Source organism: Babylonia areolata, chromosome 7 (assembly GCF_041734735.1).
Source record: "Babylonia areolata isolate BAREFJ2019XMU chromosome 7, ASM4173473v1, whole genome shotgun sequence".
Classification (NCBI taxonomy): domain Eukaryota; kingdom Metazoa; phylum Mollusca; class Gastropoda; order Neogastropoda; family Buccinidae; genus Babylonia; species Babylonia areolata.
The window spans coordinates 11,907,981-11,920,480 of record NC_134882.1 but is presented as its reverse complement, the minus strand read 5'-3'; the positions used below and the strand labels follow the sequence as shown (position 1 = coordinate 11,920,480).

Sequence of the window (12,500 nt, the reverse complement as noted above, 5' to 3'; positions counted from 1 at the left end):
AAAGGCTGTGCTTTGTCAGATTCGTTTGTTTGTTGTTTTCTTTTCAAATATGTTCATGGACCTGTCTCAAGAAAAAAAGCATACACTGGTTGGTCCAGGTGAATCGTGTTCTTTGGATGATATTAGCAAAAGGTAATCAGCGGAGGGGTGAAGAAGATACTGTTCATTGACTGATACTGGTGTTCATTGAATGTGACTGGTTCCACAAAACAAAAGACCGTTCATTTGGTTGATACGACTGCCCTGTGCTTGGCACTGGTAAGGATCGTTCAGTGGCTGGTACCAAGGAAGAGGAGGTTCATCGGTTGGTCCTCATTGAAGTCGTTGTTTGGTTGGTCCTGGCACTGCTGTTCTGTGATTGACAGTGATGGAGGCTGTGCAGAGGGGGATTTTTGCGAAGATCTCCAGGCAGCAAATGCCCACGTGGGTGAACGGTGTCCACGACACGGACCAAACGAAGCGTTGTCCAGGAGGTGAACTTGTGATAACAATTCTGATGATAGTTCACGCGGACATTGCTCGTCATGACAGCTGACTCCAAGGACATTGCTCAACATGACAGCAGACTCCAAAGCGACGTTGATGAATGAAGGCAGGACATTGCTCGTCATGACAGCTGTCTCTAATGACACTGCCCGTAATGACAGCTGACTCCAAGGACATTGCGCATCATGACAGCAGGCTCCAAGGACATTGCTCATCACGACAGCTGACTCCAATGACATTGCTCATCACGACAGCTGACTCCAATGACATTGCTCGTCATGACAGCTGACTCCAATGACATTGCTCGTCATGGCAGCTGACTCCAAGGACATTGCTCGTCACGACAGCTGACTCCAATGACATTGCTCGTCATGACAGCTGACTCCAAGGACATTGTTCGTCATGACAGCTGACTCCAAGGACATTGCTCATCGTGACAGCTGACTCCAATGACATTGCCCAACATGACAGCTGACTCCAAGGACATTGCTCATCATGACGGGAGACTCCAAGGACATTGCTCGTCATGACAGGAGACTCCAAGGACATTGCTCATCATGACAGCTGACTCCAAGGACATTGCTCATCATGACAGCTGACTCCAATGACATTGCTCATCACGACAGCTGACTCCAATGACATTGCTCATCACGACAGCTGACTCCAATGACATTGCTCATCACGACAGCTGACTCCAAGGACATTGCTCATCATGACAGGAGACTCCAAGGACATTGCTCATCATGACAGGAGACTCCAATGACATTGCTCGTCATGACAGCTGATTCCAAGGACACTGCTTGTCGTGATAGCTGACTGCAATGACATTGCTCATCGTGATAGCTGACTCCAATGACATTGCTCATCACGACAGCTGACTCCAATGACATTGCTCATAACGACAGCTGACTCCAAGGACATTGCTCGTCGTGACAGCTGACTGCAATGACATTGCTCATCGTGATAGCTGACTGCAATGACATTGCTCATCGTGACAGCTGACTACGAGGACATTGCCCGTCACGACAGCTGACGCCAAGGACATTGGTCTTCATGACAGCTAACTCCAAGGACATTGCCCGTCACGACCGCTGTCTCCAAAGCGACGTCGATGAATGAAGGCTGCCTATCGGGTAATGGTCTACCTGTCTAACCTGGAGTTCAAACTCAAGGAGCATTTGTCAGGTGATTGGGATGACGACTGTGCATCGTGTGAGTCATTCAACACGCGGGAGAGATGGGGTCTGACAAAAGTGGGGTGGTGTGGGTTTCTATGGATGTTGTGCATGGCATGTCGTCGTCTTAAACTGAAACTCCAGTGAAACGCGTCTCTTTTATGCAGTTCTGTGGCTGGACTGTTCAATGCAGGATTTTCATAGGATCACCCATACACAATATTTCACCCCTATGAAATATTTCGAATAATTATTTGTGGATCCCAGTGTGTTTGGGACCCTTTCGTTTGGATGCAGACTAATTCATCAACTGTAGATAAGAAAAATCAGTTTCTATATGAACATTTTTGTTCCAGTTTTGTGTGAACTTACCCAGTACATCTGATGGACGCATTCCATTGACATTTGTGTCGTCAGGTCAGATGGACTTCTAATGTGGAGCGGTTTTCTGGTCACATTCCTCAAATCCGGTATTTGTTGCATGCATGTCGTGGTTTCGCCTGAATCCGTCGAAGACGTTGTTTGTTGTTGTTGTTGTTGTTTTATTCATGGTATAATTTAAGATGACAGTCATGAAAAATGAACATAATGTTCTGTTCAGTGCTTTCTGGTCAAATGTTTGCTGTTCAGTTCATGTAATCAAACGGACGCGACGTTTGTGTAGATGTTATGTTGATGTTAACTTTCATATGATGTTAACTGTGTGTTATTATGTTTGAAATGATTGTGATACCAATTATATTTATATGTGTATAATGATATGATGTGAACACATCCTGGCTGCGATGCTAATGTCGAGCACTCTTGTGTCAATACTCGTCAGATGATTGTGAACAGCAGACTTCGTCGGCTGCTTTGTGATATCGCTGACTCTGCTTGCTCCATTCGTCAGATGATCCAGAAGAAGATTGTTTTGTGATGATACCAAAATATGTCAGCCTGCAAGTGTCTCTCAGTGTCCAGTATGTGATCACGTTCATCCACACGGGGATATATATATAGCACAGGACAAGGGCAAAACAAGATAACAGGAATACAACGGAATTCAACGCAGTGGGATTAACACGTGTTTTGGTTTATCAGTCAAGTCAGAAAAAGTAAAATTCATCATTGTCAGTGTAAAGAAAATAAACCTGAAGGTCTTGCATTTGATTCCTCTGGAGCCAGTTGCATTGCTCGGACGGAAGAGCCTAGTATGGTCGTAACCCGCTACTAACTGTGTGTAGTATGGAACTGACCAATGGCGTAGTTCGGTCAACGTAGGCAGTTAGTCACGTGTAACTGTCAAAAAGTTAGAACCAAGCAATGCAATAAACTGGCACCTGGTCCCAGAGACTGCACAGCGAAACACAGCACAACACATACATACAGTGTTGCTTCCCACTGTCCACTGCCTTGAGACACAGTTAAAACTCTCTCCATACGAACGGCGAAAGAGACGACGTTAACAGCGTTTCACCCCAGTTACCATCGTCAAAGCGGAAGGCTCTTATACTGAAGAGGTGAATGTTGACAAAGATACCACAATTCTGACGACGGAAGCTAAAGGTTGGGTCATTCAGACACCCACTGGACATCCGAGGGGTCTGTGTAGAGGAGAAGAGAGGACTGGCCGTACTGAGTGAGTTAAACGGCGTGAGGCAACACAGTAGAGTTCAACACAATATGATTCAGTCAAAAAACAAAGAATGCCCACACGTATGTAGAAGCATATCGGATAATAATTTCATCGCCGTGAGGTTTCTAGTCATTGCAACGGGTTCTGTCTCCGCTTAGAAAAAACAACAACAAAGAAATAAAAACGCTAACTACCGAAGAGCAGCTTCAGTCAGAGTGACTTCATCGAGTTGTCCAAGTGTGTTTTAGACTTTTGCTTCCATTGATCTGCGTAGTATATTTTTTACTTCCTCATGCCGCAAGAACTTTAAGGTTGCCCATATATATATATAGCTTGTAAGCGGAAAATTCGATGGTGCTAGTGCACTAAGTTTGAGCTGCGTACAACTAGAATCTAAAACCGGGAGAGGTTTCTATAACTATTGGATTTTTCCTCCCAAAATCACTCAGGATGGGAATGTTCAAATCACCTGTTTGGGTAGTGGAATGCTGGGGAAGGGGTTGGGGAGGTGGAGAGGATGAGGGATTTCTGACAGCTACACATGGAATCGCTGCCTCTGAAATCCTGTGGTAATGCTTTCCCCTGTTCCACTGTTCTCTTCCTGTGGCTGTTTGTGGGGTGTTTTTTTGTGATCTCTCCCTTTAGGCCTTGTGGTCCGGTTATTGTTGGCCCAGAGGTAACGCGTCCGCCTAGGAAGCGAGAGAATCTGAATGCGGTGGTTCGAATCACGGCTCAACCGCCGGTATTTTCTCCCCCTCCACTCGACCTTGAGTGGTGGTCTGGACGCTAGTCATTCGAATGAGACGATAAACCGAGGTCCCGTGTGCAGCATGCACTTAGCGCACGTAAACACACACACACACACACACACACACACACACACACACACACACACACGGTAACAAAAGGGTTGTTCCAGGCAAAATTCAGTGGAAAAATCCACTTCGATAGGAAAAACAAATTAAAAAAAAAAAAAAAAGGGGGGGGGGTGGCGCTGTCAGTATAGTGACGCGCTCTCCCTGGGGAGAACAGCCCGAATTTCTCACAGAGTAATCTGTTGTGACAACAACAACAAAAAAGTAATACAATACAAGTAAGCGATTTCGTTTTTTTCTCGGTTCTGTCTCGGTTCGCCCAGATGAGGAGAGCTCATTTTACGGCTTGTTTCACTGACTGTTTTTTTTTTTTCTCTTCTTTTTTTTCCAGGTTTTTTATTTTTGTGTTCAATATCGCAACCTCTTATACTTACGTGTTTATGTGTAGTAATATTCATGATACATAATCTGTTGTAGGAAAGTTGTAGTTTGTTTGGTTACATTTGTTAGTGTGTTCATTGAAATGTTTCTGGGTGATTTCGTGACGGGTTTTGTCTTGTTGAATAAGTTCCGATGCACTTCGGCCTTTATGATGCACTGGGCTAAACGCCATGAGACCCACGTTCCTTGCAGTTCATGTTTGAAGAGCAGCACTGAAGGGAAATGGGCAACCCCTGTGTGTTTGATACAGAAACATCGTGTGTAAACTTTCGTTTTGGGGGCATTTTGCTCACTTCGCATTCACCACTGGTGCGCGCATTAGAAATCAAATATGCCATTCTTGTAAGTTATTCTTGTTTATCATTATCGTGTCATTCTTATTCTCTTTTTTGTTTCCTGGTTTGTTGTTGTTGTTGTTGTTGTTGTTGTTTTACATGACGGAAAAGGTTAAAAATATGCAGCTTGAATGAGGTTGCTACAGAATCTCACAAAGTCTTGGACTGAGTATTTTTCGAAGGTCATGTACAAAATTAATATCTTTTATTTATTTTTTTTATTAAAAGTGCCTTAAAATAAAACAGCTTATCGGATATAAGGTGCTCAAGAAGAAACGTGTGGTGACAAACATTTCTTTCTTACTCGGAGAAACTTGTAAATTTGGCACTAATTGCTAAACCTCTTACAGACTTACTCGTTTTCGCTCATTGCATTCATTTCATCGAAGGTTTCACAAAATTATGATTACAAAAATGTAGGTTTATATAGCGCTGTATCCCGATCTCAGATGGGGCTCGCCGCGCTTTACAATAAAATATACAAATTTAAGACTAAGTGTCGTAAAATATAATAATAATAATAATAATAATAATATAATGGTATTTATATAGCGCTGAATCTTGTGCAGAATATGCACAAAGTCAACACAGTTTCACATGACATCGGCTAAAATACACATATGTAAGACTAAGTGACATAAAAAAAAAATCAAATTCACCTGTTGGAAGAATTATTCCAGAAGATACATTCTGTGAATACAGAATACATTTGTTGATGTTTACACAGCATCTAACAGGAAAAAGAAAATCGAACGACCGATAGTTCAGCTTATATGTTCTTAATTCTCTTTTGCAATTATCATTGTGTTATTATCATTATTATTATTATGATTATTATTATTATCATTGTTAGATATTCTGTCATTCATGTCAGCGTTCGGTGGGTTATGTAAACAAGAACATAGCCAGCATACACAGCCCCGAAAACGGAGCATGGCTGCTACACGTTAAATGTTACATGCCTGTGTGAGTGTGTGTGTGTGTGTGTGTGTGTGACTGAAACCTAACTGAAAGACACAGGAAACGAATGATTCTGTGTATGTAAAGGGATTAGAGCTTGTGTTCCGAACGAGGACAGGCGCTAAATAAGTATCCATATCATATCATCTTCGTCATCATCATCTGCCTCCCATTTCCCTGTTTTCTTTTTTCTTTTTTTAACAGATGTGGTGTGACGTATATGGATCAGCCCGCACGTTTTGGGACGGGGGTTAGGGGGCGGGGGGGAGAAGAAAGAGAATAATGTGTTCTTGTGTGTGCAAAGGGATGGGTGGAGGTGGAGAGAGAGAGAGAGAGGTGTATGTGTTCTTCCTTTTTAGCTTCGAGAAAATTGTCGTTGGTATTTTATATCATTTCAAAATGTGTCTGTGCTGTTTCCATTGATTTTTATTGTTGTTGTTGTTTTATGTTGTTGTTGTTGTTGTTGTGGTTATGCTTCTGAGAAGCAGTGCATTGTCATGTACTGGAAACAAGACTGTAACTGCCTGAAGAAAAGCAATGTGAGATGTATAGTGACTTGTCTTCGTAAAAAAAAAAAAAAAAGAGATTGATCTGATCTGTCTGTGTGAGAGAATAAAAAGAGTAATGGTTCACTAACATTCTGTCACTCTGTCTCTGTCTTCCTATCTGTCTGTCTGATGTCTGTGTGCCTGTTTACTAACATATTGTCTGTCTCTGTCTCTCTCTCTCTCTCTCTCTTTGCTTGCTTCTGCCTTTCTGTCTTTAAGTTTTGTTTATACTGTTATGTGAAAGGCCTACAATGCAGTGTCATCTTGTGTCTATAACCATTCACTCATCCTGTAACATTTTTTTTTTAAAGCGCACAAAGACCAAACCAATCCCTCACAAAAGTTTTGAACAATTTATTTTTCATGAACAAACCATTTCCAGCATCGTCATAATCATCAGTCTTGAAGAGAGACTGTACACTGAGGTTTCTATGGTTATGAGTATGAACAACACGTAAGGGTACAACCATCTGGGAAAGATGTACAACACTGGACTGTTTAGCGTTTACTGATGCCAACACCAGCTTCTCCTCTGAACACACAAACATATGCGTTCTCACGCACACATACACGTAAAAACAAGTTTAAAAAAAAAAAAAAGAAGTAAATGCCCGTGAACACATGTATAGCATACAACATAAATATGCACTCAAGGATGCTTACCAGCGTGAACCAATTGATTAGATCTGAAACCTCCCCCCTCCCACCCTCCACTTATTAACACAACAAACATTCGCGCATTCTATGCCCTTTGCTCATCGATGTGCGCCTGTATCTCTGGACATTCGAAGAATTCTATACTTGTCTAGATGTAAACAAGCGCACTGCTGGCTTTCAACGTGTTGACAAAATGACGCAGCGACAGAAGTAACGGTTGCAGACGTCACAACAACTCACAATCCTCTTGTCTACGTGAAACCGGGGCGTTTCGGCCCGCCATTTCAACAGTTCAAACATTGCCCATCAATAGAAACCACGTCTGTTGTACATACAGACCAATCTACGCACTGACATGGTCTCTTCTGTTCGTATGTATACCTACGCCTATGTAGAATCGTGCAAGACAAAAAAAAACCAAAAAAACACCAAAAAAAACTGACCAAAAAAAACCAAAAACAACCGGGAATGAACTAGGAAGGCAGAAAAGCAGACAACACTGAAGGAAGAAGAAAAAAGGCAGAAACAAAGAGAGTGATAGACAAAAAGAAAATTTCTAGCAAAGAATTTCCAGAAGGCGGGGATGCTGTTAATTCTGAAAGACCCCAGGCATCCTAGGGGGAAAGCGGAAGCGAGCAGTGCGCTCAGCTACATGCTAATGTAGCCAATAACCTGTGGAAAGTTTGAATTTGGTGTCATATACTGTACCATGTCAAACTGATGCAAACTAGGCCTATCGGTTTGTTCTGCTTGGCCAAATTCGCACGGCCAACAGTGAAAAGACGACCCGTCTTGCCCGGTCCACTCTTAGCCAATCAAACGCCTCTAAAAGCTACAAGCGCTGAATCATTTCTTTGGCCAAGGCTCTCGACGCCATCTTGTCAGGTTTTTGCTCTGTCTCGTTTTACGCTTTTTTTGGCTATTAAGCGTGTTCATTTGGCCTTATTTTGCTGCATGCGGCTTGATTTTATTGTATTCTTACCTTTTGTATACTCTGAAGCTAACGTGACAAGAGAACACCCGAACACCCACAAGTCATGCAGAAAACACCCAACATTAGCACAGTTGAGAGGTGCCGCCACGCACAGTCACTTCACAGCAAAACGTGCTTCACGTGTATTGCACATACGATTCACAAACACAATTCCCACAAGAAACATGATATGCCCTGAGATTATATCCTAACTGACCAGTATATTATCATGTACAATGATCTACCACTGCATATGAGGTTTAAGGTCTGATAGTGCAGCATAGAAGACTAAACCAATACGCTGGATCGTGATTAAACAGCACTAATAAGTTCGATGAAGCCTGGATGCAGAACCGTTTCCTATTTACTGGCTTCTTTGATAATAAAAGTACCAGTCTGATGAAATAAAATAAATAGATGTTGTGAGCTCAATCAAACTGTTCTCCATTTAGCCATTCGATGACTTTGCCCTACCTTGACCATGACGTCAACAAAAAGGAGGTTACGGGAAAAAAATCTAAGTCACAACTACATCCTTCCAAGTTTTATTCTTGCATAACTTTGCCAACGTTCAACACACACACACACACACACACACACACACACACACACACACACACATGCTGACAACGAAGACCCAGGTGATTACACAGGCTCACTTTGTTATGGCTACACACGTGAGTCAAAAAAAAAAATCTTCACAGCAAAAACCAAGAAACTCCAGAGAACACATTATCATCTCTCGGGAAAAGAGGTATCGTCGCCTCAAAGATTCTCCATACACGTCACTGATTGAAACGCGGTGAACTGCTACCAACACTTCAAGCAACAGTATAATAATTATGATTATTATAGCGTGCCATTCACTTGTCTATCAACATCATCTGTACACACCGGTTCGCGTTACAGGTCCAGTTCAAACAACACGTGAGGTACTGTTTGATTTGGGGGAGGGGGTGGGGAAGATGAGGAAAAAAAAAAAAAGCACAAAAACAAAACAAAAACGATTACCAGAACACCTTTTCCTCCCAATGTACGCATATTGCACAAACGATGAGTTGGGTTTTTTGACTTGTAAGCTTACATTATTTTTGTTACTTGCAGTGATTTTTTTTTTCCTTTGAACTTTGTGGCTGCATTTGTGCATCCTTGAATAAAGAATTTGAATAACGCACTGAGGCCATGATGGCTGTCATAAGGTTATTGAGGCCACACCGAAATACCACCAAAAAAAGTCATATAAAGACATATCACACACACACACACACACACACACACACACACACACACACACCCCATTTTTAAAAACTTAAGAATGAAGTGGGGGTTTTTTTCATGAAAATGATCTGTCTCAAAGCCGTTGATGTGCTTGACCACACTATGTTGAACATATACAAAAAAAGACTTTTGATTTTATGAAGAAATTATCTGTACTATTTTTAAAAAATAAATAAATACAAACGCATCGTCTCTGTGAATAAATATAAAATAAAAATAGAATAAAAAAAATAAAGCCTCGGGTCATATGGTCTTATCTCAGCATTAAATTTCAAAACATAAATGCATCTCAACAAAATACAAATCAACAGTCATATTTTGAGAATACGCGTAAGTATACACCTCTCTCTCTCTCTCTCTCTCTCTCTCTCTCTCTCTCTCTCTCTCTCCTTCTATGGACAACATTTCTAGTCACCCTCGACCAATCCAATGAAGAATAAAAAATGAAGACATTATTCAGCAACATGAAGAAGGGCTGTAACAGTGTTTCTCTCATTTTTATTTTAACTCCGTGAAGATGCTGTGACTTGAAACAACACTCCATGCCTGTAGCTGCATTAATTCCGCCATGGAACAAGATGTATTCCACCTGCATTGAATTAGCAAAAGAAGAAGAAGAAAAAAAAAGAACGTTTGAAATCATTTACGTGCGAAACAAAACCACCAGTATATCTGTACACAATTCAAACCATTACGAAATGGATATATACAATACCCTTCGCTTTTGAAATTGTATTGGATGTGACGATGGATTTGACTATAATGAAGGGTGTAAATGACGCAGAAATTTACAAATGCTGCCCCAAAAAAAAAAAATGTTTACCGTAATGTCGGTTCAGTATATGATTTAATATTCACAATCAAAACCATGAAAAAATGTTGAAGACATGGACAATCATGTTGTTGTTGCTTCTCCTTATCGCACATCCCGATTCCACAAGTAAACATATTTATGTAAAATAACCCATTCCTTTGTTAAAGCCTTAAAGACATTTAAAGAGTGATGAGTAACAACCAATCTCCACGCTACAGAGTTTCTCCCCAAAGCTACACGGTATATTCCTTTCTGTTTCGTTTTGTTTTTCACAGACTAAACTTCATGGAAACGAAACGCTTATCCTGTTGAAAGAGCCTGTGTCATAGTTTTGGCAATAATGTAGGCCTACTGCTGCACAAACAGAACTGAAGAGGCTGGGATCCAGCTGGAGGGATGCAGAAAGAACAGCCCAGAGTCGAGTTCGGTGAAGAAACGTCGTTGATGGTCTGTGCTCCACAGGGAGCGAAGGGACTAAGTAAGTAAGTAAGTAAGTACTGCTGCACAAAAGAAAAGGCAGTGGCCCAGACTCCAACCCAGTTTAACTCTGTTGGCTTTCTTATGAGTCACCGTACAGTAAAATTGCCTTCACTTAATAAGCACCATCTTTTCGTTAAGGTGATATTGTATTTCTGTTTCTTTTCTGGGGACAAATGTGAAGACGTGTGGGCCTTACGTGGAACTGGCTGGTGGACAAGACAGCCGTTGATGACGACGTCAACAGAGAACTTAAGGACGGATGCACAGCGGAGGGCTGCTCCCATGTCGCATTCTAACTGACACCCAGCGCAACGGAAATACTCCCATTACACATTCCAACCGGCAACCGCATGACCCTTAGAACTGATGTTCCAGACAACTTGAATCATTCCCATTACGAACTTAGCGCAGGTAAAAGAACCCACGCCAAGAAGAGATTTGTCCCTGGCATTTTTTTTTCTAATTAAATCAGCTCTAATGTACATGTGTGTGTGTGTGTGTGTGTGTGTGTGTGTGTGTGTGTGTGTGTGTGTGTGCACCTGACTGAATGACACAGGAATCATGATCAATGCCTAAATGCGGCTGTCAGTAAGCTCTACCCAGTTAGGCAACCTTTTGTGCAAATGACTCCATGTTTGTAAAGTGCTTAGAACTTGGTCTGTGACTGAAGACAGGCGCTATTTTAGTATCAATGATAATGCCCATTCCCATGACTTCTGACCGTGTGACCAACACACAGGTTCTGTCCTGTCATCCAACAGAAACATAACAAAAATCCTCTAGCGTTCGCCGACAGCAAAACACCTGCGAGGAAACTACATTCAAATTATACCAGTTGTGTGTAATTTTTATCCTTCGTGTGGTCGTTAAAATTCGAGTCGTTCATACTGTTCGATATGATTTTAAAAGAAACAAAAATAAGACATCTCCCGAGACTTGCAAAACGTACATCAAAGTAATGTTTGATGTTCGATCTTTGTCTTTTTCTCCTCAAAAAGTAAGATCTTCAACAATCTAATGGCTAAAAGCCCTTAAGGTCAAGACGTTCTGTAGCTCGGACTTGGTCTTTTGTCTCCTGATGCAGCAGGGTTGTTTTTTTTCTGTCCTGGTCTCAGGGGTAAGTGATGGAATCAATCAAGCCTAGACTGGTCAACACTGGGGTCCATGAGGTACTGGTGTCCCCCCGCCCCCAACACAAACACCTCCCACGACTCCCCCCCGCCCCATCCCCAATGCCCAAAGCCCCCGTGGCCTCAGGCACAGGTCATGGACCCCAGACACAGGCGAAAGGCGAGGTCCACAACGTTCTGAGGGGTGGAGTCACGGAAACACACGTAGATTTCCCGTGACTGTAGGTTCCGGAACTTCCTCCTGCGACAACGACGAAAGTGTTATTATTAATATTATCATTATCATTACTATTATTACTATTATTGATTATTATTATCATTACTATTATTATTATTATTGTTGTTATTATTATTACTATAATTATCACCATCATCGTAATCGTCATTATTTGTTGTTGTTTTTAGTCTTGTTACTGTTGCTATTGTTATTATTCATTATGGTTTAGTTTTCCCTTGTAATTTTTAAAATAAAGATTTTTGTACTTTTTTTTCATTTTACAAATCGGATACATAAAACATCACCTAGAATTGCTGCACGTTAGACAAAACATACTTAATATTATTCATATGTACAAATTTTAGCAGTCTTGAAAGACTATAAAGTCACGAAACGTTTATTCAAACAGACCGAATCATGTCGCGTTCCACAATCAAAGACCAAAAAAACAAAAACAAAACAAAAAGTATGAGGCATATAGCTCCAATAGTATTTCACAGGAAGAAAATACCCATTCTTTGTTATGTTTCGGTTTTCTGATGGAAAAGACATTAAGACATTAATAATGCAGGA

At 41.4% G+C, this 12,500-nt stretch overlaps 2 protein-coding genes across 6 annotated transcripts in view; one reads left to right on the top strand and one right to left on the bottom strand.

Annotated features, from left to right (window-relative positions):
- Positions 1 to 12,500, top strand: part of LOC143283707 (ATP-binding cassette sub-family C member 4-like) — a 168,581-nt gene that overhangs the window by 88,988 nt on the left and 67,093 nt on the right. For 4 of the 5 annotated variants that reach the window (XM_076589955.1, XM_076589956.1, XM_076589958.1 and 1 more), the window contains one exon: positions 1 to 4,129. This exon is cut by the window's left edge and continues 960 nt beyond it. The gene's annotated coding sequence lies outside the window, so the exon portion shown is untranslated. Of the gene's footprint in view, positions 4,130 to 12,500 lie in introns of those variants that run through there. The other variant, XR_013055442.1, reaches the window with a different exon arrangement.
- Positions 11,811 to 12,500, bottom strand: part of LOC143284335 (uncharacterized) — a 59,956-nt gene continuing 59,266 nt past the window's right edge. The window contains exon 15 of the mRNA XM_076591045.1: positions 11,811 to 11,951. Within this exon, the coding sequence (XP_076447160.1) occupies positions 11,834 to 11,951 (118 nt within the window). The 3' untranslated portion in view covers positions 11,811 to 11,833. The remainder of the gene's footprint in view (positions 11,952 to 12,500) is intronic.